This window comes from Aspergillus caelatus (assembly GCF_009193585.1).
Source record: "Aspergillus caelatus strain CBS 763.97 unplaced genomic scaffold BDV27scaffold_70, whole genome shotgun sequence".
Lineage (NCBI taxonomy): Eukaryota > Fungi > Ascomycota > Eurotiomycetes > Eurotiales > Aspergillaceae > Aspergillus > Aspergillus caelatus.
In genome coordinates this window covers 43,154-65,494 of record NW_022475333.1, presented here as the reverse complement: position 1 = coordinate 65,494, position 22,341 = coordinate 43,154, and the positions used below count along the sequence as shown (strand labels likewise).

At 47.3% G+C, this 22,341-nt stretch overlaps 9 protein-coding genes across 9 annotated transcripts; 4 read left to right on the top strand and 5 right to left on the bottom strand.

The window, feature by feature from the left end:
- Positions 1–523: 523 nt before the first annotated feature.
- On the top strand, positions 524–1,547 carry BDV27DRAFT_144506 (uncharacterized protein; the record flags this gene model as incomplete). Its single annotated transcript, XM_032070269.1, has 2 exons — positions 524–891; positions 935–1,547. The coding sequence occupies 2 exons, from the start codon at positions 524–526 to the stop codon at positions 1,545–1,547; spliced, it is 981 nt and encodes a 326-aa protein (XP_031928448.1).
- A 756-nt stretch (positions 1,548–2,303) lies between these two features.
- On the top strand, positions 2,304–5,900 carry BDV27DRAFT_171717 (uncharacterized protein). The gene is made up of 2 exons (XM_032075671.1): positions 2,304–2,341; positions 2,396–5,900. Exons 1-2 carry the CDS (start codon positions 2,309–2,311, stop codon positions 5,843–5,845), a joined length of 3,483 nt encoding a protein of 1,160 aa, XP_031928447.1. The 5' UTR covers positions 2,304–2,308; the 3' UTR covers positions 5,846–5,900.
- Positions 5,901–6,077: 177 nt separating this feature from the next.
- BDV27DRAFT_127022 (translation initiation factor eIF5) lies at positions 6,078–8,309 on the bottom strand. Its single transcript, XM_032066660.1, has one exon. The coding sequence runs from the start codon at positions 7,702–7,704 to the stop codon at positions 6,436–6,438; it is 1,269 nt and encodes a 422-aa protein (XP_031928446.1). The 5' UTR covers positions 7,705–8,309; the 3' UTR covers positions 6,078–6,435.
- A 1,285-nt stretch (positions 8,310–9,594) lies between these two features.
- BDV27DRAFT_127021 (bifunctional hydroxyethylthiazole kinase/thiamine-phosphate diphosphorylase) lies at positions 9,595–11,767 on the top strand. The gene is made up of 8 exons (XM_032066659.1): positions 9,595–9,655; positions 9,805–9,924; positions 9,974–10,150; positions 10,199–10,334; positions 10,409–10,822; positions 10,879–11,255; positions 11,313–11,413; positions 11,477–11,767. Exons 2-8 carry the CDS (start codon positions 9,825–9,827, stop codon positions 11,729–11,731), a joined length of 1,560 nt encoding a protein of 519 aa, XP_031928445.1. The 5' UTR covers positions 9,595–9,655; positions 9,805–9,824; the 3' UTR covers positions 11,732–11,767.
- Positions 11,768–12,063: 296 nt separating this feature from the next.
- BDV27DRAFT_127020 (putative isochorismatase family hydrolase) lies at positions 12,064–13,146 on the top strand. The gene is made up of 4 exons (XM_032066658.1): positions 12,064–12,190; positions 12,243–12,258; positions 12,321–12,374; positions 12,512–13,146. Exons 1-4 carry the CDS (start codon positions 12,160–12,162, stop codon positions 13,032–13,034), a joined length of 624 nt encoding a protein of 207 aa, XP_031928444.1. The 5' UTR covers positions 12,064–12,159; the 3' UTR covers positions 13,035–13,146.
- Positions 13,147–13,196: 50 nt separating this feature from the next.
- Positions 13,197–15,451, bottom strand: BDV27DRAFT_105046 (uncharacterized protein). The gene is made up of 2 exons (XM_032064370.1): positions 14,879–15,451; positions 13,197–14,816 (listed from the first exon to the last, which is right to left on the bottom strand). Exons 1-2 carry the CDS (start codon positions 15,078–15,080, stop codon positions 13,360–13,362), a joined length of 1,659 nt encoding a protein of 552 aa, XP_031928443.1. The 5' UTR covers positions 15,081–15,451; the 3' UTR covers positions 13,197–13,359.
- Positions 15,452–16,065: 614 nt separating this feature from the next.
- BDV27DRAFT_105038 (SGNH/GDSL hydrolase family protein) lies at positions 16,066–17,220 on the bottom strand. Its single transcript, XM_032064369.1, has 5 exons — positions 16,990–17,220; positions 16,889–16,928; positions 16,745–16,823; positions 16,293–16,683; positions 16,066–16,239 (listed from the first exon to the last, which is right to left on the bottom strand). The coding sequence occupies exons 1-5, from the start codon at positions 17,111–17,113 to the stop codon at positions 16,106–16,108; spliced, it is 768 nt and encodes a 255-aa protein (XP_031928442.1). The 5' UTR covers positions 17,114–17,220; the 3' UTR covers positions 16,066–16,105.
- Positions 17,221–17,845: 625 nt separating this feature from the next.
- BDV27DRAFT_156955 (putative MFS transporter) lies at positions 17,846–19,577 on the bottom strand (the record flags this gene model as incomplete). The annotated part of the gene is made up of 4 exons (XM_032072421.1): positions 17,846–17,969; positions 18,021–18,765; positions 18,824–19,247; positions 19,308–19,577. The coding sequence occupies 4 exons, from the start codon at positions 19,575–19,577 to the stop codon at positions 17,846–17,848; spliced, it is 1,563 nt and encodes a 520-aa protein (XP_031928441.1).
- Positions 19,578–20,737: 1,160 nt separating this feature from the next.
- On the bottom strand, positions 20,738–21,736 carry BDV27DRAFT_171712 (Alpha/Beta hydrolase protein; the record flags this gene model as incomplete). The annotated part of the gene is made up of 1 exon (XM_032075670.1): positions 20,738–21,736. The coding sequence occupies one exon, from the start codon at positions 21,734–21,736 to the stop codon at positions 20,738–20,740; it is 999 nt and encodes a 332-aa protein (XP_031928440.1).
- Between the last annotated feature and the right edge of the window lie 605 nt (positions 21,737–22,341).

The following is a 22,341-nucleotide window of genomic DNA, read 5'->3' as shown; positions in this document are numbered from 1 at the left end:
GTTTCATTTCAAATATACCATGCTCCGCTACGGTAATTGCATCTTGGACCTCCTCCCATCCAATACCATGCTAGCGGTGTTTTTCCACTGACCCGCAATTCAAATGTCTCCTCCTGCCCGAAAATATTGACAGTGGGCACTTGCTCTTAGCCCCCAAGCTTGTGTTATACACCAAAGGAACTTTTCTTGCTCCTAGCATGGATCGTCACTCATGCGGCTACTGTTCCACGTAGTGAGGCCTTTAGGGTATTAACTGGAGGAAAGATTTACGACCGAGACAGGCTTCGGTCCATTTCGGGATGGTTATATAAAGCCAGATATGGACGCTTCTCAGCCAGGAATAATATTCTAATCAATGCAAGAATTCCCATCGACCAAGCAACTCCATTATCATACTGAAACCATATATTCCTTGTTTTCTCCTTTTAATCTGTTCCCGTTGTTTTACCAAGACGTCAAGTCCAATGATGGAGAAAACTCTAACATTCGAGAGAATGTATACAACACTGCTGAAGCGGACATGATGATGTCTCCCTTCTCTCAGCGAGAGAACAGCCGTCTTCGAAGATCTATTAAGATGCTGCTGGCCACTGTTGTCCTTATGGCCATTAAGCTTGCATTGGCCGCATATCTTACCGTCCCCGTGGGCAAAGAGTGTGAGATGCTCCGGTATCTTCAAGAGCAACAGCAGGAGTACTCTCATCACGGCAAAAATACTGTCACAAAGAGAGCCATTCCTTGGGTTTTGGGTGCCCTTCTCTGGACAGGCAACCAGGTGTTTACATTCCACAGCTTAGCGACTAGCTGTTCGGAGTTCAGCAGCAGCGCCGGAAATGCTGCGATCTGTATTTGGGGAGAGATCTCCACCGCCACAAGCTTTATCGGAGCCGGGTATATGTCTCAAATCTGTCGCTGAGAAGATCAACTATTATAGTACCCAGGTGGCATGGAAACGGGATGTGGATATGGCCAGTTTTGAGGCTGACATTGCGCACTTCGGGGACCTCCTGAGCAACGTTTTCCAACTGCCGGTCATTTTTGACGGTTATATGAGACATGATCATCCGAGATTGAAGCTGCTCAGCCTATTTGAGGGTACCTCCTGGCATGTTTTTCATATGCATAACCATAAGAACACCCGTGTGCACTTGACCGTTACGGCTCTCCACGATACGCACATGGTCATGTCGATGGGATTCGGAGCAAAATCGAATCATAGCAGCATTGCGAAACGTGAAACTTATAATGATGAGTACTTCACCAACGGCGGAATTGATTTCACCAGCTGCTGGGAGAACGAGGTGCCACATTATACCCTCAGTACGGGCTCTGATTATCAGCAGATGGACCGAGATATTGAGTGCTACTTCCCCGACTTATCTAACACTTGGGGAGCGGATGTTCAGATCTACGACTTTAACAAGCATATAACCATCGGCGCTGGCTCCATTGCTGCTTTCCGTGGCAGTGATCATGCCAGTAGCGTTAGTGTTATGTCTGGATGCCGGAGTGGTGTGCAAACAACGGACAATTGCGATGCTGTCTAGACGCTTGGGGGCTATGACTATAGGGAAGAATTTGCGTTGCATGCTCACTGTGTATCGAGCTTTTCAGTCGAAGTATAGTGTCTAGAATTGAGATAGTCATCTAGACTAGTATCTTTCACATCCAGGTCTGCCCTGCAGAATACTTGCTGTCGCCGTTTCATAGTAGTCCGTATAAAGCAAAGGTTGCTTGTAGTATCAAATAGTCCAGGGTCTGATACTTCGTTAATAATATACCAGGCTCCAGAGCCTCATACTACTAGGTCACACTGACCAATAATGACGATTAGCTTCACTCTCACACGTATTATTTTAGAATAATAGGCTATGGCTACTAGGTTCCCAACGCTATTGAAACCATTGCACTATATTGTCTACCTTTTAAATGAGGTTCCTGTTGCCATGACTCAAATAAAATAGTAGAGAGCAATCTTTACTTATTTATTTATTTAATTTTTAAACAAAGTCCGATTGATGTGCTCAGCCTGGTCGAAATCCATGAATATTTGACTGGAAAGTAACTGTACGGACAGAATACAAACCATACAAATGTCGCTCTCACACCGCCCTATAAATCTGCCAGCAGAAAATGTGGGGCGGAGAACAAGGATGACCTGTGACGTTCCATCTTGCACTGTTTGGCTAATGTACTTTGAGATTTGATATCTCAGCAGATACAAGTTCCAATAGACTGATAGCAAGCCGGATGGCAAGTCCGTAGAGCCACACTCCGGATCTTATTTGACAGTGTCATTATAGGCATCATGGAGTACTCACGGCAAGAAGCCTTTAAAAAGGTACAAACAAGCTCCACACATTCTGGACAGTGACTTGGCTAATGCATTTCAAAGCTTCGGGATCCTTGTGTTGAGCTCAGCTCGGTCGGCCTTAGATACCGTGGCCACCAGTCATCCCCAAACGATGTTTTCCGGGCCCTCAAACCAGTGCAGAGCGTCCTGAAGGAACTCTCAAGTAAAGGTTCACTGGACGAAAAGCTAGCGGAATACGCATTCTTTCCGCTGTCTCACATATTCAATGAGACCCAGAGAATTTCTGCTAATTGCTTGGAGTTGGCAGTTGACTGTTTGCGGATATTGATTGCTGACGGATGGCAAGAACGCTTATCCCCGCAAATGGGCAAGCAGCTCATGATACTGCTTACGTTGATTATTGGAGGCCCTCCAAATAAAGCAAATAGTAACCAGCAAACACAATCCAAACCAGCAGAACTGTCTATAGCTGGCTTTGACTGCCTTTCAGCCATATTTGATGTCATGGAAGGGCCTGTAGCGCAAAAGACGATCTATAACGAAATTGGCACAGCGACTGTTGTTGACCAGACCGTGTATGTCTTGCTTGAAGGGATTTCAGACAATACATCAGACGACCTTTGTGTTTCTGCCGCAAAAGCTCTTCAAGCTCTGTACTATCGAATAACTGATCGGGTAGTCCTGGCTAGCATAATGCCACGGACGGTCTCGACGCTGACCAGAGTCATCAAGCCTACAACTCAAGTACGACGATCTTACAAGCTTCTTTCGGCTAGCATTAAAGCCCTTACACACATGCTTAAGGTTGTCCTTAATGACAAAGTAGTGAGTGTTGCTCCACAGAAGCTCTCCCAGTCTCATGAAAGTGGTGATGGTCTTGTACTTGATGAGTCCTGGCTGAAGGCCACAACGACGCAAATTAAGCTTGCGCTTGCAAATGTCATTCAGGTTAGGCGACATGACCGGCCTGAAGTACAAGCTTCGCTGTTAGAACTATGCTCAATGGTCGTGGAGGATTGCCGAAGCACGCTGCAAGAGTCGCTTCCCTTAGTAGTTGAGACTATGGTCGTGTTATCTGAAACTGGTGATGACGAATCACCTAACAATGCATACACCATCCTTATGCATCTTGCCACCACTTATTCTGAAGTTCTGGATTCCCTTAAGAACTCTCTTCATGCTTGGATTACCGCTTTCCCGAGAACCATGCAAAGCAATGATGAAACGTCAAAACAATGGGCACTTAAACAAATATCTACGGCCTTTCAGATATTGTCACAGATCCAATCTGGATCTGACATACTTACTACTGGACTTGCATCAGGACTGTGTGACAGTGTTTCTGCAGCTATTAACCATTCAGATAACGCGCTTCAGCCTCTGAACCCGGAAGCCTCAGGCAGTCAAACATTAGAAGTGCTTCACCATGGACATCAGTCAAGGTCTTTTCCACCAGTTCTTCTGGAACATCGCAGTCAACAACAAACCCTCAAAGACCTTCAATCCATGATGCTTAGGCTTAACAGGTCCGAATCTGGAAGTGATATCACACGCCTAATCATTAACCGAGTTCATCAAGAAACAGGCAACTCTATGATTGCATCTTTTTGGTTGGCGCTGGAATGCCTCAAAGGCGGTGCTCAGCTCACTAGTCTTGATGAATTTATTTCATCTGACTTTATTGAACCGTCATCACTGTTTTCTACGAGAGCTAATATGTCCGAAGAATTATATTACATCTCACTCCCTCTACTAAGCGAATCATTGCCTGACGAAACGAAAGACTGGCGGATTTCGGCACTCGCTCTAGAGGTAGTGGCACTTCAAGCCCAACAGCTTCACGAAGCATTTCGACCAGAACTGATGGACGCATTATACCCTGTTCTCCAGCTCCTATCATCGCCCAACCCGAATCTTCAGAGACATGCTATGGTCTGTCTCAATATACTAACAGAAGCCTGTAATTATGAGAGCACGAGCACAATGATTATTGAAAACGTCGATTACCTTGTGAATTCAGTGGCCTTGAAGCTAAACACGTTCGATGTCTCACCGTATCCGCCCCAAGTCTTGTTCATGATGGTCAAGCTATGCGGTGCGCGGTTAATTCCATATCTCGACGATCTAGTCGATTCAATCTTTGGAATATTGGACATGTATCATGGATATCCAAAACTCGTCGAAATGATGTTCAAAACCTTGGCCGCCATTGTTGAGGAAGGGACTAAGAATCCGTCATTCCTGGCAATAGGCGATGGAACGGATAGCGAACGTGCGGAACATCGTAAGAAGCAGTACAAGAGGTTACAGATTTCTACTCTTGCTGAGGATCTAGCAAATCGGAAAGCGAAACGTGCCAAGCATCTGGACGAGTTTCCTGACGCTGACGAGCAAGTCTCACATCCAGAACGGCCGTGGACCACTAAGCCTAATAAACCCGTCGGGCCAGAAGAGGATATCGAGACGCTTTTGAACAAGGGAATAGAAGAATCAGACGAACCACTACCCGCACCACGCGAACCCGAAGACCAAGAAAAGCCCTTGAGCAAATCACATAACCTATTGCTACATATCATCAAGTCTATCCCTTCACATCTTTCTTCTCCATCACCTTATCTTCGCCGGTCCTTGCTTTCTATTCTAATTCAGGTATTACCAATTCTCTCGGGGCACGAAAACAGCTTCTTACCCATCATCAACGAGCTGTGGCCATCCGTAGCTGCAAGGATCAGCCTTCCCTCATCCTTCAATAGCAGCTCTTCATCGACAGCTCTCATGACAAGAGAAGACTCAACCAACGGACCCAAGAACCGACCAGACGACGAATTCAACTTCAAAGAAGAAATATACGTAACCACAACAGCCTGCCACGCCATAGAAAGCATGTGCAAGAGCGCCGGCGATTTCATGGCCACCAGAATCGAGACCGATTTCCCTCGTTGGGAACGTCTCTACCGTCGCGTATGGGAAACCGTCCGACAGGACGCCGAAAAGGCCATTGAACGGCGAGCCAAAAGCCAACCCTCCGGAAAAAACACAGATATACTTCTTTCATTATCCCTAGGACTCTCACAATCACTATCTCTCAATACAGCAGGGGGGCCCTCAGGCGCACGCGCTTTCACACCTCACCATAGTCTCTGGCGAGCTCTCCTCTCCCTGTTCATAACTCTTCTCACGCACGTCCGCCTACCTTTGTCTATGGGTGACCAGATCTGCGCGTTTCTTGCAGCGTGGATAGCCCGGTTTGCGGGTCCAGGTTATTATTCTTCCTGTTCTTCTTCAAGGCAGGAGATTCCGTCTTCTCTCCGCCCGGAAATTGACTCTGTTAACAATGCTATTGAGGCAATGGAAACCTGGAACATTGACTTGACTTGGTTCATATTTCAGCAGCAAAAAGCACAAGTGCGGAATTTCACATCTCAAAGGAAGACACACAGTGCTCCATTGATAAGTGAAATCAATGAAGACCGCTTGCAAACATGGTCATCACCAGGAAATAAACTGAAGTTTGCAGAGTTGGTGTTCTAAATGTTGATGAAAACTTCGATTATAAAGGGGCTTAAGGGCATGAGAGAATATATCTTCCAAATTGTAACGATTGAATGATGATATCAATATATTACGAGTATCTTCGTAGATTGTTAAGGGATAGGAGAAGAACCCTGGTCGTGCCAAATAGAGAGTCGAGACCGATACCTTACCCCTTGACAATGGTATTCAATTCCTTCAGTGTATATATCCATAGCGAGCCACAGGATAGGTTCCTCTTTGTAATACATAGGGAGTCAATGTTGGGAAGAGGTAGATTTGACATTGGAACGCCCCTAAAGCGTAGGGGGCCCCAAAGTCTGTAAAAAGTACTGGACTTTGAAACTCAGGGCAGGTTTACGATGGATACAGAAAAATAAGCGAAGAGATTCAATTGGAGAGCACTAATCACAACTATTTTTTGTTTGTTTTCTCTGATTATTCTCAAACCAGAAACATCACAACAGGTTATGCTGTCTGTCAACAAAAGTAAAACGAGTGGAAAGTAGTTGGGACGAGGAATAAAAGCCAGTCAAAAACATCCCGAAAGTAGGTTCCATAAAATAAAGGACCATGAATAGATTAACTATCTATTCGTCGTCGCTCTCTTCTTCGCTCTCTGATTCAGCCTTCTCAAGCCATTCGAGGAAAGGCGCAGCAGCCTTACGGACTTTCTTGCTAGTGGAGATATCGACATACTTCTTGCTAGCCTTAGAGCCCCATGCTTTGAGGGTCTCCTCAGAGATGATATCCTCCTGATAGAGCTGAAGAAGGATAGCGGGGATTTGGCTGATTAGCTCAGGGTGATCCTTGCCGACGAAGCGTTCGATACCACCCAAGAAGGCCTTCTCGTGGCGTTCCGAGGTAACCATCTTCTGAAGCAAATCAGCGCGGTCAGGGATCTGCTTAGTAACATTCTTGTCGAACATGGTTTGAGCAAGAACTGCCAGAGTCTTGTGCTTCGACTCAATACCGTATTCCCTGGCCTTCACATAGATATCTACATCGCTGACTTTAGCGACACCACCCTTTTCAGTTGCGGTGTCCTGCACCCAGCTACCGAGCTCGTCATAGGCAGAAGGGCCATCGGCACCATTTTCGTCCGCATCCTCGATGACAAGGGAACGCTTGAGGTCATCGGGGAGTTCCTTGGCACGGGCGCGGACGGCCTCCTCAGAGACGTCAACGGACCATTCAACTTCAGCTTCCTCAGCTTCAATGGTCTCGGCCTCAGTCTTGATACGACGAGTAAGTTCATCGTCACTGCCAGCGTCCATGCCCATGTCACCATTCTCAGCGTCGCCATTGTCAGAGTTGCTGTCTCCTGGGCTGCCGTTCTCTCCATTCGCTGTCTCATTCTTCTTGTTCCGCTGTTCACGACGGGTCTTCTTGTCGGCCTTGTTCTTTTTCCCTCCTTTTCCACTAGTTTCGTTGCGGAGGATGAAAGTGCTCAGTTTCAGACGGGAATCAACATCGGAACGCTGTCCGCAGGCTTTGCAATCCAGGATAATCTTGTCATCCTTGATGATGACGTCGGTTTCAGGGTTCTTGCACTTCTTGCAAAGAACGAATTTGGAAATGAATCCGTCAAGATAATCCTGGAGCTTGGCGGCATCGTGGGCGCCATTAATGATCCAGCGATCATCGGTCGGCTTGGCGTTGGCCTGAGCGCCAAGCTCGAAACCGAAGTACTTGATCAAGTACGCAGGAGGACGGCTAAGGGACTGAGCGACCGAGTTCAGGTTGACAACGACGGTCTTGATTCCATTGCCCTTGCCCTCAATCTTGGAATGCAGGCGCTCCATCTTGTAACGGTAGAAGGGATCGGTAACATCCCGACGAATGTTGACGGTAGCCATGGCGAATAAAGATGAAGATCTTTGTTTACTTAAAAAGGTGTCTGAAAACGAAGCGGGAGGGATTCCGGACTAGGGATGTCTTGAAAGTACAAGACATGCGTAGTGGTTTCCTGATTTTGGAGGAATGGTGGCGGTTAAGATCGTCTCAACGGAACGACTGGCACAGCGAATATGGCAGCCCAAAGCTTTCAGCCACAGGACTTAGAATGTATACTACAAGGTTTCGACGCGGGACGAAACGTTTGCAGCTTGAGCGGCAGGTGGTGATCGAAATCTCTGACACAGGACGAATACATAGACAAGTTCTCGATCGACTCTGTTTTAGCGGATTTCTCCAACGGGAAGAGAGAAACCAACTGTGTGGTTCTTCTATAAGGCAACAGGAAAAGACAAAGGTCAGAATCTCGACACTTCGGATGACTGGTGGCTGACGACGAGATGACCGCAGTACTAACCAGTGGCTTTGATGAATCAAAATGCGCAGTAATAACCGTAAGCCGTGTTTAACAGCTTTCCGGGGAACTTTGGAAGACGTGACAATGTCAAGGACTGATGACTTGACGATGAAAAGAAGAGTAAGTTGGGATGGGAAAGAAAGAGAAAAAGAGGAAGGAAAGAGAAAGAAATTGTTGCCAAATAGAAGGGACGATTCGAAGGCTCCACCGCCAAGCCCGGCAGAAAAAAAATAGAAGAGGAAAAAAGTCCACTCTGAGTCAGCAGGCCGGCTGATTTCCGGATCAGGTCGGTTCCGAGCGCACGTGCACAAAGCACTTTTAAACAATGGCGTCTTCGGAGTTATGTCGGACTTAACATCCCTTCTGTCTATTGATTTCAATCTCTAGACCGTTTTTTCTTTCCAGCAGTATCAGTATTATTATCACACTGCCTGCACCGACAAACATTCCTCCCTCAGTCGTCCTTGCTTCACATCTGTTGTTTATCTTTTATTACGCAATTGAGCGAATACTTGTGCAAGATACAGCCGATCTTCTTCCTGCACACTGTACAACCCAAGGGGTTGTACAAACCAGTTACTATGGGCCTAAAGAATGCGCTTCGAGCTACCGTAAACCACTAGGGCTGCACCGCTATGAAACACCCTATCGTGTCCTTGAATACTGCCGATCATTTGATCCTTCAGTCACGCAAATTTTGACGAAGAATGACTGGTAGAATGCCCCAACTTTAAAGAATAGACGGGATACTTCACCCCCCTCACGTCGGGTCCGGGGTGACTACCGTAAATGTGATTAGAGCGATGATCGCTAAGGTACTGAATTCAGGGCCATGCAGGGGCCGAACTTCGCGAGTCGTCTCTGTCTTAGGCGCTGTTCATGCAGCTAATCATGCAGAGATAGTACCAAATAGTAGCTCAATGGTTATACTTTCTTTGTGTAGGTGCATGTACTATGTAGTAGTAGCCGATTTTTGATTGTTGTACTCGGTATATTTGTGGACAACGCTTTAGAGTACACCACCAGGATTAGGTATATTCAAAAAATTACGGAAACACAATGCTTAGACTTGTAACATTGAACGGAATAGCACAGTTGTACAGTTATTTAATGCTATTTTAGAATCGTTCATTGTGCGTTGAGTCGCGGTGTAGAGGATCGAGTTTGCCCATCTAGGGCTGTACATATACTCTGTATAGGTAGTAACCGGTTGTGATCTGAGCAGTACCAATGTACTACCCGATAATCCGTACTACAATATCCCCGGACCAAAGGAATTTTAGATAAATGCAGGGTTGGATTTATTGTAGGGTTATAGAGAATCAACAGACTCTAGGTAGGTTATGCTATTGGCGATGCGAAAGTATGACTAACTACTATTGCGTAAATCCAAGCAAACCTCCCCAACGTCATTTCACCCTCGTTCCTCGACCGACACGGTTGTATTAGTGCCATTATAAACAGGCCGAAGATCCATGAGTATCGTCGGATAGAAGGTATTGTGCTCGCCCGTTTCTCATATGGAAAATTTTCTATGCGCATCCCTATCCTTGTCCCCACATACCCCACGTGCCCCTCACCGGTGTCTCGACGCTTTATGAAAGTCCCGTAAATGCAGCCATAGATACTAATTAGCGCAACCCAGAAAAGTAAAAAAAAAAAAGAATGCCGTTGAATCTCTCCTTGTATCTGGTTACCGACTCTACCCCGGCTATCCTCAAGGGCCGTGATCTGTGTACGGTGGTGGAGGAAGCTTTGAAAGGAGGTCAGTCATTCTCTACTTCCGGGAAATTCCCCACTAACGCTTGGCGTAGGTGTCACGATAGTCCAATATAGGGACAAGAAAAGTGATACAGGAGAACAGATACAGACAGCTAAGAAGCTGCATCAGATTACCCAGAAGTATGGGGTTCCCTTACTGATCAATGACCGTGTGGATGTTGCTCTTGCCGCTGGAGTTGAGGGTGTCCATCTCGGTCAAGATGACATGGGTGAGCTATTTGCTGCCATGCAATTTTTCACTGTCTAATTTCTTGTAGCTATCGAACAAGCAAAGCAGCTTCTTCCTAAGGATGCTATCATTGGTATCACCGCTGCCTCGATAGAAGAGGCTCAGAAGGCTATTGATGCCGGCGCGGACTACCTCGGGATAGGAACCATGTTTGCAACCCCGACGTATGTTATCTGCCACAAAATGGCCCAGCAACCATATAATCTACTGTTTTAAAAATTATGCTGACCTGCATTAGCAAGACCAACACTAAGCATATCATCGGAACAGCCGGTACACAGGCTATCCTTGATGCTATCTCGGACACGGGTCGCTCTGTCGGGACCGTCTCAATTGGTGGAATCAATCTTTCTAACGTCCAACGAGTCCTCTACCAATCTAGAGCTCCTAGGAAGGAACTTGATGGAGTTGCCATCGTCAGTGCCATTATAGCTGCGGACGATCCGAAGGCCGCAGCAGCTGAATTCGTGAAATGCATTGCCACTCCCCCGTCGTTCGTTCGAGCCCCAGCAGCTCCTCAGATCCGTGAAGTTGCTGTACTACAGGATGAAGTGCCAAAGATCGTTCAAAAGGTCGTACAAGCGCATCCTCTTGTGCACAACATGATCAACTTTGTTGTTGCTAACTTTGTTGCCAATGTTGCTCTATCGATGTAAGTTGTCTCAATGTTCTGTCAGACCTGTACATGTCCAGTTAAGTGTCTTCTAGGGGTGCTTCTCCTATCATGGCCCCGCATGGGGATGAGGCTGTAGATCTCGCGCAGTTCGACGGTGGCCTAGTCGTCAACATGGGTACCTTGACTAGCGAGAGCGTTCCCAACTACCTAAAAGCCATCAAGGCTTACAACGAGCGCGGTAACCCCGTTGTCTATGACCCTGTTGGTGCTGCGGCTACGCACATCCGTCGTGGAGCAGTCAAACAGCTCATGGCAGGTGGGTATTTTGACCTCATCAAAGGCAATGAGGGAGAAATTCGACAAGTCTTTGGAAGCAGCGGCGTGACTCAGCGCGGTGTCGACAGCGGCCCAAGCAGCCTGGATGGTCAAGCTAAGGCCACCCTGGCGCGGGACCTGGCTCGGAGAGAGCGTAAGCCGCCACTTATCCATTATTCAATTGAGATCATACTAATCTGGTCGGATGCAGACAATCTTGTTCTTCTCACTGGCGCCGTCGACTATCTCAGCGACGGGGAGCGAGTCATCGCTGTGGAGAATGGACACGAACTTCTTGGACAAGTCACTGGTGTATGCTTACCTCCCTGCCCCTACAAAGTAATCAATAATACAGTATGCTGATGTGACATATAGACTGGCTGTGCCGTTGGAACCGTATCCGGCTGCTTCCTAACTGCCTACCCATCAGACAGACTCTTGGCTGTCCTGTCCGGCATTCTGATGTACGAGATCGCAGCGGAGAACGCCGCTTCGAAAGAGTACGTGCGGGGACCCGGCAGCTTTGTTCCTGCCTTCCTCGACGAGCTTTACGCTATCCGCCAAGCAGCCCTGAAGGGAGACCACAGCTGGTTTACCGGACGGGCAAAGATCCAAGTGATCGATTTGTAGATGCGTCGGCATGTGTTGATTTCATGTGAATATAAAAGTTGTTAGAAATGCTATCGATGTACACATTTCCAAAAGCAGAACTCTCTCTCTCTCTCTCTCTCTCTCTCTCTCTCTCTATCTTACACACAGAAACAACAAGATAAAGAAGCCCAAATAAATAATCTCAACACAAATATGCAAGAGAAAATCAGTTTTCCATCCAATACACACACAACCTCAAGCATAGCCCCTCAGTTTATGCCTGACAAATCAGGCAACAGACCCATGATCATCTCCGCATACTCCTCACGGACTTCCCCGCCCGATTTCCTCCGCAGTCATCGTTCTTGACAATTAACCGCAAGTCATTCAATCCATATCACGCATCGCACATTCATCTCACCAGTACCAATCGCTATACCCAAACTCCTACACCAAAACCATCCAAAATGGCCACCATCACAAGAGCAGCCCGCATCCGTAAGTTCCCCTACAAGTCCAATATGTAGAGAAACACTAACAAAAGCAATAGGCAACCCGGCCCTATTGTACGTCCATTGAATACCCCAGAAGAAAGTCCACCATAAATCTTACAATTCTACCAATCCAGCATCTGCGACATCCAAGAGAAATTCAGACCTGTGATCTACGAATTCTCGAAACTGTACGTCTACCATAAAACTTCATTGAGCAAATTCAATCCCCTAGAATTCAATCATCCCATACAACCACAACCCCCAACTCAAGAATGCTATTCCCAAAACCAACAATAATAATAACAAATGTGCAATATATTAAAAGAATCCCAACAACAACCAAACTCCTCAAAGCAGCCAACACCCTCCAAATCCCTACCTATGTCACAACTCAAAACCGGTCCAAACTCGGTGACACAGTCTCCGAACTGCAGCCCCATCTCTCATCCCCGAATGTGAAAGCCGATATCGACAAGACCCTGTTCTCTATGATTACCCCCGAGATCGAGGCCAAGTTGCCTAAGGTTTCTGCCGGGGAAACGCCATTCGATGCTATTATCGTGGGAATTGAGACGCATATCTGTGTTACGCAGACAACGCTGGATTTGTTGGAGAGAGGTCATCGGGTTTATGTTATAGTGGATGGCGTGAGTAGTGTTAATAGTGAGGAGAGGGGTATTGCCTTGGCGAGGTTGAGGGATGCTGGGGCGGTGGTGACGAGTAGTGAGAGTGTGTTGTTTGAGGTTTTGGGGGATGCGGGCCATGGTGGGTTTAGGACTGTTAGTGGGTTGGTTAAGGAGATGAAGGAGGAGACGAAGGGGGCTTTGGAGGTTTTTTCGAAGATTTAGATTTTCGTCTTTGAGAGATTTGGCTTGATTTTTTGTTGGATTTTGTGGTTATAAAGTAGGAAAAAGGATTGGGTGACCTTTTTGAATTGAGATGTTTATGAAGAGTGCTATACGGATGGTTTTATAGTAACTGCTTCAGTTTCGAGGGAATGAATGTCAATTTGTGGGACTGCAGTCAGGATGTTACTACTACGCTATAAACCGGTTACTGCATAGTACATGTGAAGTCGACAAACACCGTCAAACGCTCAATTTAACGTCGCCGAAGACGGTTACGTTACACGCATAGGTAGCCCGTCAATCAGGACTGGACCCCTAATTTATTTCATTTAGGGTTCGTCACAGCTCGGGTCGGTTGAGACGAGTTGAGCCACCCAAACGCAGAGGCGCCGCCAATGGGATTGGATACCCATGGTTTACCCGTCCGAGTCTCGTCTGGGGACGCTCGCGAGGATGCCGGCTGAGAGGGCACCGGGACTGCATCATTACTGGAGCTGGTGGGTACGGTTGTAGCCGATGACGTTCGAGAGGAAGACTTGGTCGGGCGCAGGACTTTCATAGGGCGAGTTTTGGAAGTCTTACAGGCGGTGGAAGCATTAGAATCTAATCTGGTGTCGCGTTTCCACGAACCCCAAACCCCGGTTGACTCCACCTTCGCCGGGCCCTCCGGCGGAGACCCAGCGACTACAGCTGGCTTGCTCACGCTGGTGGATTCGGCGGTCCTTGGTAGTTCCTGGGTATCCAAAGATGTCTTTCGACTTTCTTCAGGTTCCTCAGTCGAGTCTCTAGCGGAAGCAGATGCTGACCTGGACTGTCGAGACAGACTCCTAGGTGGGCCAATGACACCGACTGAATGGCCATTGGTGTCTGGTTGAGCGCTAGTTTGAAGCGATTGAGTCGTGCCCGTAGTACGTGAGGCATCCGACGCCGTGCGAAGGAACTTGAAAGCTGAGTCATCTTCAGGCCGCACAAGAGGGATCGAGATCTTGTTCCGCTCATCGTCCACCATGATAATCTTGTCCTGTGAGAAGAGCAGTTCTGCATTATGAGAACGAAGGATATCACTGCCAAGAACAATCTGAATGGAAGGGTCACTGGAATCGATGTCACGGACAAGGAATCGGACAGTCAGTGAGGGCAGCTGGTGGACTGGGCTACCAGGCCTGGATGATGATTGGTGAATGCTAGCCTCGGGAAGATACATCGGAAGCTTGATGAACTGCAGGTCTTCCTCCTGTGTTACCAGGCCCTCGAGACCAAGCTTTTGAATCAAAGGATAGCCCAGTGACGATTTATACGACCCCGAGCAGACAGCTGCATACAGAAGCGAGTCATTGGAGAAGTTGGTCGTCAACCAGCACCGTATAATGCAGGGTACAGGGCCAAGGAGAAAAAGTCCAGGTGGAGGAATGAGAGGGGAACCACCGACAGAAGAGCCCATCATTCTGCTGGTGGTTTCCAACCCTAGACTATTGGTACGCGCCGAGTGATGGGAATGTCCCGATGAGCTAAGTCGTCCGTCAGATCGGTGAGACAAAGACCGCTCGGTCAGCGGATGGCTTCCCATGCCACTCCCCGTTCGCAGTGGGAGCTCGCTGGTAGACCGACTAGCTTGCCCATAGTAACCGTGAATAGCGCTTTCATCAAAGCGAACACTATTCGCTCTGGATGTCCCTCGTCTTGGTTCCTCTTCGCTCTCTATGCCCATGGTCCCCCCAACCCCGTGATGCTGTCCCTGATCGAAACCTTTGAAAGCGTCGGCCGGCGAATGAAAGATAGGCTCTGCAAAAGGAATGAGATATCAGCTCCTATCCGAAAGCAATTCAAAGACCAAGTGAACACACCTGTCGGTATTGTGCCTGCAACGGATGTAGGAAACGGAGATAGAGGACCCCAGACACTTTTCAATCTCGCATCATCGTCCCTTCGCCGCTCCAGTCTTGCGATTCGCTCCGCCTGCTCGAACTGTGTAGCATGGAGCTCCTTCAGCTCTTCGAAGACGCGCCAGATGTCGTCACGTGAAGCAAAAGGGTACTGAGCATCCATATCCGAACGACTGGATAAGGGTGGCGAACAATGCAACGACCAGGGAGAACAGGACACAAATGAATCAGATCCCAGGAATCAGACAACGGTATGTTTCTCCTTCAAGCTACCTTTCCGCCTTAGCCGGCCAGGGTTACGTAGCTCACTTTATCCTCGAGACTCCTCCCTCCTCTGTGAGACGGCCGTACGGCCGTCCACCCGGTTTGCTAAAGATGAATATCTGCAACCTTTACCAAAACCATATAAACCTAATAGCAGCTTGCTGTTTGGGTGTTCTCACTCAACAACGCTGATGAGTAATAACGGGGAACGAAGTATCGACAAGGGTGCCTTGATTCGGACGGAAAGAATGCCGACTTGACGGTTGTCGAGAAATATCCAATGAGGTAAGAAGCGACCACCTCAGCTCGTGTTGATAGGCCGCGAAAATTGTTAAAAATGGGAATAAGGAGCTGTAGGATCGACTGAAGATTTTCTAGCAAGGAACGCCTAGGAGAGAAATGATCTGCTTTGCAGGAGGAAATGCGAGTTGGATGCTAGGTCGGATGCTCCGGCGCTTTTTTAAGGGTGACTTGAAACACGAGTGGTTAGATTGCTCAAAGAAGATGCAAGAAATTTCAGGAGACAGGAGAAACAAGTTCGTAAGATCGTGGAGGACAGAAAATTATGCGCTTTAAACTGAAAGGAAGGGTGATGATGAGGCAAGGAAGCAGTATGGAAGGTGAAAGACAAAAGATGAGGGGATGAAATTCAATGCAACGGCCGTCACTTTCTATCTTGGGCTTAGTCTGAGTTTCTTTTGTCTCCGACGGAGTTTGGACTTGGAGCCGATTCTAGACCGCTTTTGCTTGCACACCCTCACTAATTACAAGGAACCGACAATAACAGTCAACCTTTTGAACTTATACTACATTCTAGAAACTCCGGAAAATTTATAGGAATTTGATCTTTCCATTCTATAGAACGTGGTAAACTATCGATCCGTGCGGATCCCCACCCGTTGCCACTACATATCTGTCGCTCTCTTACCTTGGCGCCTCCGTCCATGCGGGATGAACCATATCCATTGCAGTAGGTTCTTCCTCCGGCCACTTTGCTCGAATCGTTTCCATAATCGCATCAAACACAACCCGATACCCATCCGCCGTCAAATGTAGCCCTTTTCCATAGGTTAGTCAGACACTAGACACAAACGAAAAGAACAGCACAGACCATCAGTGAAAAATCGCGCAAATTGATCCAAATTTGGCAAATCTCTTGAGCCCGGCAGTGGCTCGCCCTCCTTCCAGCCAACAGCAGACATGAACGCCTTCCATACATCCACTACAGGGATGCCGAGAGAGGTGCCAACTTCGCGAACTGCCTCCACATATTGTTTAGTAAAAGCGGCGGTTCGGCTGGGATGGGCATTTCCCTTGGACTCGTCAAACCCCTGTAATTGGTATTCGTTTACAGGGGGTGGTGTCAGCAGGAGGATATGTGGATTTTGGGCCACTGTTGCAGGATGTTGGATGATTCGAGTTAGATTCTCTTTATACACGTCCAATGGGAGATGCTGGGGGCTGCCGGGGAGACACGCGTCATTGGCTCCAAAGAAGATAGTCTATACTTAAGTTAATATTCGTAGACTACTTCGAAATACTTGATAAGATTAGCCAGCGTACCATGAACCGCACTGTGGCTTTTTCCGGGGTGGGAAAGAACTTGGGAAAGACTTTGATGGCATGACCAGAGGTATAGCCACTATAGGGAGTTATGCGGTTAGTAGGACTGTTATCGAACAAGTCAAATGCTCTGGCGTAACGCACCCAAACCCACGGTTGATCACGTCCAGGCGTCGGCTGTAAGCTGTAAGATCTCAGCAGCTGCATGAAGCAGTCGAAGGGGAGAAAAATAAAATACTACCTACCATCCTGCAGTGCTGCGAATAACCCAAACCCCATGTGGGGGTCACTGGACATCTGGGTGATTGAATCCCCAAAGAGGATGAATTGATCATAAGGCTTGTACAAAGCCATTTCCTCGGCTGCCATTGCGAAACAAGATTGTCCAAGATTTACTTCTTAACCTTTCTAAAATAGCTGGTAGCTAGTTGGCGTATAACAATATTGGGAGGAGAGATAGAGGAGAGATAGAGGAGAGAGAAGATTAAGTACTATACTACCGAATCATGGAGGGGCTTCGTAGAGATCAAATAGTTCACGATCCAATAAAGATTCTGACCACTCAGCGGCCGTCGGGGATTGCGGCAGATAAACGGTGGATCTCGTAAAAACACAATTAATTGCTTACTTAGACTTTAAAACCGTCTACCACTGTCAACTCCTCCATAATATCCACTTGAAAGATACTGGTCAGCCCTTCTTTCATACGTATTTGACAAATGCAAATGGAATAGCATAGCATCCGCATGGAAGGCTCTGGACCAGCCATCTATACGCTTCTAGACATCGAGGTTTTTCCACCAACAAACTTGGCTCCTGCGCTTGTTCAAGTGGGGTCCTTTTTCAATTAGTGGTTCCTCCTCAGCCTGATTTGACAAGGGAGAAGGGGTTCACAACTAAAATGGCCGTGTTCGAAAGGGAATACGGCCAAATTTCGTGCAAGCAAAGAGAGGAGAAAGAAAGCTTACTCTCCTCTACCCCCAGAAGCTTTGTCCGTGTTCATCAGAATTGCTTGTATGAAATTTGACGAAATCAAGTACGCTAATCGAAATTATCCAATCATATCATATTTAAACCTGGGACAATGAAGTACGCTCTATATTAAGCCCATTTCCTCCCCATTGCATGCACCGCAATAGTGGGTAGCAAGCTACAGCTGAATATCATGGCGCTCGCAACACCTGAACTAGCAGCGACACCAACGTTCGCAAACATATCAGGAAACCTATTTGATGTCAATTATGAATGAGCGTGACACTTGTTTCGAAAGACTTACCAAAATGGGCCGATGAAGCCCCATATCTGTCGAACAAATGTAATGAAGACCCCTACACTTCCTGGATCGTCTGGGTGGCAGTCGACGGCATATGTGACCATGACAGTAGTCACGACTTGATTACCAAAGGCAGCCACTCCAGTTCCAACAATAGGCGTCACAGTCCAATGCCCCTCAGGGGCCTGCTGGGTACATACTAAAAAGACAATGACGCCAACAATGGTCAAGACAATGCCGGGGTAGCTGAGCCAGAGACGGAATTCTGGCTCTGGCTCCTTTCGTATACGCCGTGCTCGGCGATTCATCCAGTAATCAGATATGGAACCCCCGATTTGCTCTCCTAGGATTGTGCCAACTATGACCCCGATAAACTGGAGACCAAGTTGTTCAGTATTGAGAGCAAATTTCTCTTGTAGGAGCTGAGGAACTTCGACGGTGATCATGACACTTCCGAATAAGAACACCATGGCATACACAACAGCTGGCACGACTACGCTCGGGCGCTTAACCATGGTCAACGGGTGAACGAATTCCCTGAATGTCAGTGGGGTGGGGTCGATGCGTCGAAACGAAAGATATTGGGTTTTGAAGCCAGAAGGTGAATCCTCTGTACTACCACCAATATAGCGGGTTTCGGGCCCAAAGAAGATGTACAGGATGAATTGCACGCCATTAGTGATGGCGAGAACCCAGAAAATCCAGCGGTAGCCCGCGCGATTCGCAACAAAACCAAAGATCAATGCACCTAGTAAGTAATAGTTAGCGGAGCCAAATACCAAAGCAATATTTGCGTTCGCACTAACCAACTGGTATACCCAAGGTGACCATTAAGGTCCATATGCCCATATACCGGGCCCTCTCTTTCTTGAAGAAAGTCTCTGCCACAACGGCACTTCCGATCGCTGCTGCTGGAGAGATGAAAAATGCCGTTAAAGCTCTACATGCGGCCAGGGACGCATACGTCGGGCTCTTCGCACATCCTACATTACAAACAAGGCTGAGGATGGTGGATAGCAGAAATATAGGCCGACGACCGTACCGGTTGGACAATGGTTTCCAGAAGAGGGGAGCACCACCAAGAATAGCAATCTGTAGAGAGGTAAGGTAGCTGGCTCTTTGTAGAGATACTCCTAAATCGACGCTAATGTCCTCATAGGCAGGGGTGATTGAGGATGTAAAGGTCGCCATGCAAGCATGAAAGGCGACAAGTAGGAGGTTGGTTAATTTCTATAGTAAATAGAAGTTATCAGGTGAGGCTTGAGCTATATACTCAGGAGAGCTTCATACCTTCCAAGTAGGCCAGTTGTATGGGTCTGCGTCTGACGCACTTGGCATGGGGTCTAGGTCCAAGGTGCCATGTCGTTTAAAGAGATATTCACGATGAGATGGAGACAGCGAAGATGAAATGTCATCAATCTGTGATGAGCTGACCTCTGCTTTCTCGATACACTCGCTATCTTCCTTTTCCAGGGAGGAAAGGTCCTTGCTATCTGGTGATGGGATCGATGGGATAGATAGGACCTCCCCTTGATCCTCTGTTCTCTGATTTGATGGCATGGTATCGGGCAAGAAAGGAATATATACGGAGTCGGTCTCTTAAAAAAATTGGGATTATTTGAAGAACATAACTTAACACTAAGCAGAGAGGAGTAGGGGATGAGAGCTGAGTAGCCCTATACCAGCGGCAGGTAAAGGCTTATAAGGGAGGAGCGGATGGTCTGGCAGTTAGGTTGCCTCCCATTTTGTTATGAACAAACCTAGGGAACTGTACAGTTGGTCCCAGTTGGCCGTACCTCCTGAAGTTTCGGACTGATGGATATCTGGGGAACCTGGGGGTGGATGGAACCTCTCTACTGTGGGGATTAGGACTAGTCTCCACAGCACGTCAATACCAGACTGGGTGCTCATAGGCTTGTCTCAACATACAGTTTGCTATCTTGTGGAGAAGTGGCTTGTAGGTTCAGTTCAGCTCTGTGGAATGCTTACGACACAACCATGTTAGTGGGTGCAGAAGAGGAGAGAACCCCATTTCAGAAGTATAGTATCCATTAAGATCAATTATATACGACCCAGGTGGTGTAGTTGTTTGCCAATATTTGCCTTCTATAAATAACAACAACATCGCGTTTTACTGCTGAAAAAGATCCCCCAAAACTGTTGCTATGAGAGCTTTTATGGTAAAACAAGGAGACGTGAAGCAGAGAGCGGGTTACGTTTCCGTTTCAAGGTAGTCAGGCCGAGTCCAGCTCGGCCCAAACTACGAGGTACAGTTAGTATCTTCGGACTTTGGTGGTCCAGATTCATTACCAGGTTAGCTACTTGATCGGGATTTGTGGGGATTGTGGGGTGGCCATAAATTTCGTAGATGATAGGAGTTGCAACGAGGACGGTCCATGCGAGAATAGGAGATATAGCTCCTTATATAGAGTTTCCTTCTACAAGTCACATTCTGTAGCTACTGCAATATAAGTAGTATAACTTAGCTGTTTGACTAAAAGATATTGGCCTTTCCTAGTGCGGGATTACAGTAATAGATCCATACCATCTTCTAGTAGCCCCAAAACGGGTTGCCATTTTTGCCTCCAGGTGAAATATGATGTTGCTACCAAAAATAGATGATATGCTCCCCTTAAATATCGTGACATGCCAAGATCTTACCCACAAGCTTTATTACACGGTGTATAATGTGGTTAATCAATACTTGGAGAAATCGCTGATCAGTGTTTCTTACGTTGACCCATAGTACATTCAATCGCGAATCCCAGACAGCGTAACAGCCACGCCGTTCCCTGCAGGCTCATCTCCATACAGTGAGGCGCCAGTGGTATAACCACACTCTCAACCTTAGGACTCTTTGTCCGGAATATTTCGGTGAATTGCATGGTGCCTTCTTCCGATGAGTCCCAAAAGCCATCCTGGTCACCTATCGCATATAGAAAAGGCACAGTAACCCGCTCGGCATACGAACGCCAGTAGCTCTGCCACATCGTGCGGACATCATGTAGCTCACCCAGGGGAACAGGCTTGTTAAGGGCCTCCGTGTGCGAGGAGATTTTCAGGTCGATAAGCAGTACTTCATTTGCTTTGGGTGGAAAGTTAAGCATCAATCTATCTTTCACGTTAGGATTGAAGCGAATATGCATTTGTTGCTCGTCTGCTTGGTCGCTGTCACGGCTTCCGTGGCTATCCCCCTCATTTCTGTGACTTGGATTTGGCGACTCATGCATGTGGCTCTTGCAGCCGATTCCAGACACGACCAGCCCTACCAGAGGATACTTTTTCGGTTCTGCAGCAGCCACGATGGCCATCATTCCTCCTATCGAATGTGCCAGTACCACCATACTGGATGCACTGGATCCAAATTCTTTCCACAATGCTGGTAGAATAATCGAGTTGAGGTATTTACCTTGTTCCTGGACGAATGTAGTGCATCGTCTTTCGAGGTCTTCATTCTTAATTTTTGGATCGGGGTAGGCCGTGCTACCACCATATCCTGGTCTATCGATCGCAACGATGGGTATCTGAAGAGTCTCTCCGAGCGTGAATATGGAATGCTGAGAGTCGATGTCGAAATACTCAGAATCATAGCTTGCTCCATGTATGCAGACGACAAGGGGTATCAGCCGAGATGTTCCTGATGTTCGAGGCTGCGTGGGGATGAAGGAGCGGCCTGTGAGGGTTCTTGCGCCCTCTAGTTTCAATACGAACAGTTGCATGATGATATATTTGTGTATTCTAGCCTTATGGTATGGCCGGAAATCAGGAGTGAGGGGTTTTAAGTGCCATTGTGTTAACGCTTCATCCAGTTGGCAGTCCTCAACCTTTATATGTACACTCTCGGTGATGAGGGGATAATATGCCGTGTTATCCCTGAGAATTTCAAGGCACTCAACCCATCTCGGTCATTCAAGCTGGCCGAATGGCCGAGTTACACAATAAGTATGATTGGTCATGGATATACTAAAACTTCACTCCCACAAGGAACGATAGGAACAAGGTAAGAGGCCATAAGTGGACCTGATATATGAATACTGATCATATCTCTTCTCTAAGGGTAGAAGGAAACTTGCATAAGCGGTGGTAGCAGATTGATTCTCAATCCCGCTTTCCCAATATGGGTGCATTGACCATACTAAAAGCCCCTTGCGGGAAGAGGTCATGAGCACTAGTAGTCGGAGGACTGCACAGTCGAAACATGCAAAGTTTAGTACTGCATGCCGGGTATGCACTTGTCTAGTATGTTAGGAATTGAAGGGCAAATGCAAAATGTACGATGATATCATACTTCATTGGCGGTCTGCGGAGTAATGCACGCCGGGAT

Coding starts and splice junctions, on each gene's coding strand:
- BDV27DRAFT_127022 (XM_032066660.1), bottom strand. CDS start 7,704: ATGGCTACCGTCAACATTCGTCGGGATGTTACCGATCCCTTCTACCGT.
- BDV27DRAFT_105038 (XM_032064369.1), bottom strand. CDS start 17,113: ATGGCAGCCGAGGAAATGGCTTTGTACAAGCCTTATGATCAATTCATC. Junction 16,929..16,989: donor ATTCGCAGCACTGCAGGATG/GTAGGTAGTATT, acceptor GAGATCTTACAG/CTTACAGCCGACGCCTGGAC. Junction 16,684..16,744: donor AAGCCACAGTGCGGTTCATG/GTACGCTGGCTA, acceptor ACTTAAGTATAG/ACTATCTTCTTTGGAGCCAA.
- BDV27DRAFT_171717 (XM_032075671.1), top strand. CDS start 2,309: ATGGAGTACTCACGGCAAGAAGCCTTTAAAAAG. Junction 2,342..2,395: donor GGCAAGAAGCCTTTAAAAAG/GTACAAACAAGC, acceptor TGCATTTCAAAG/CTTCGGGATCCTTGTGTTGA.
- BDV27DRAFT_127021 (XM_032066659.1), top strand. CDS start 9,825: ATGCCGTTGAATCTCTCCTTGTATCTGGTTACCGACTCTACCCCGGCT. Junction 11,256..11,312: donor GGACCTGGCTCGGAGAGAGC/GTAAGCCGCCAC, acceptor GGTCGGATGCAG/ACAATCTTGTTCTTCTCACT. Junction 11,414..11,476: donor TTCTTGGACAAGTCACTGGT/GTATGCTTACCT, acceptor TGTGACATATAG/ACTGGCTGTGCCGTTGGAAC.
- BDV27DRAFT_105046 (XM_032064370.1), bottom strand. CDS start 15,080: ATGGATGCTCAGTACCCTTTTGCTTCACGTGACGACATCTGGCGCGTC. Junction 14,817..14,878: donor TGCAGGCACAATACCGACAG/GTGTGTTCACTT, acceptor TTCCTTTTGCAG/AGCCTATCTTTCATTCGCCG.
- BDV27DRAFT_127020 (XM_032066658.1), top strand. CDS start 12,160: ATGGCCACCATCACAAGAGCAGCCCGCATCC. Junction 12,375..12,511: donor ATCTACGAATTCTCGAAACT/GTACGTCTACCA, acceptor ATATATTAAAAG/AATCCCAACAACAACCAAAC.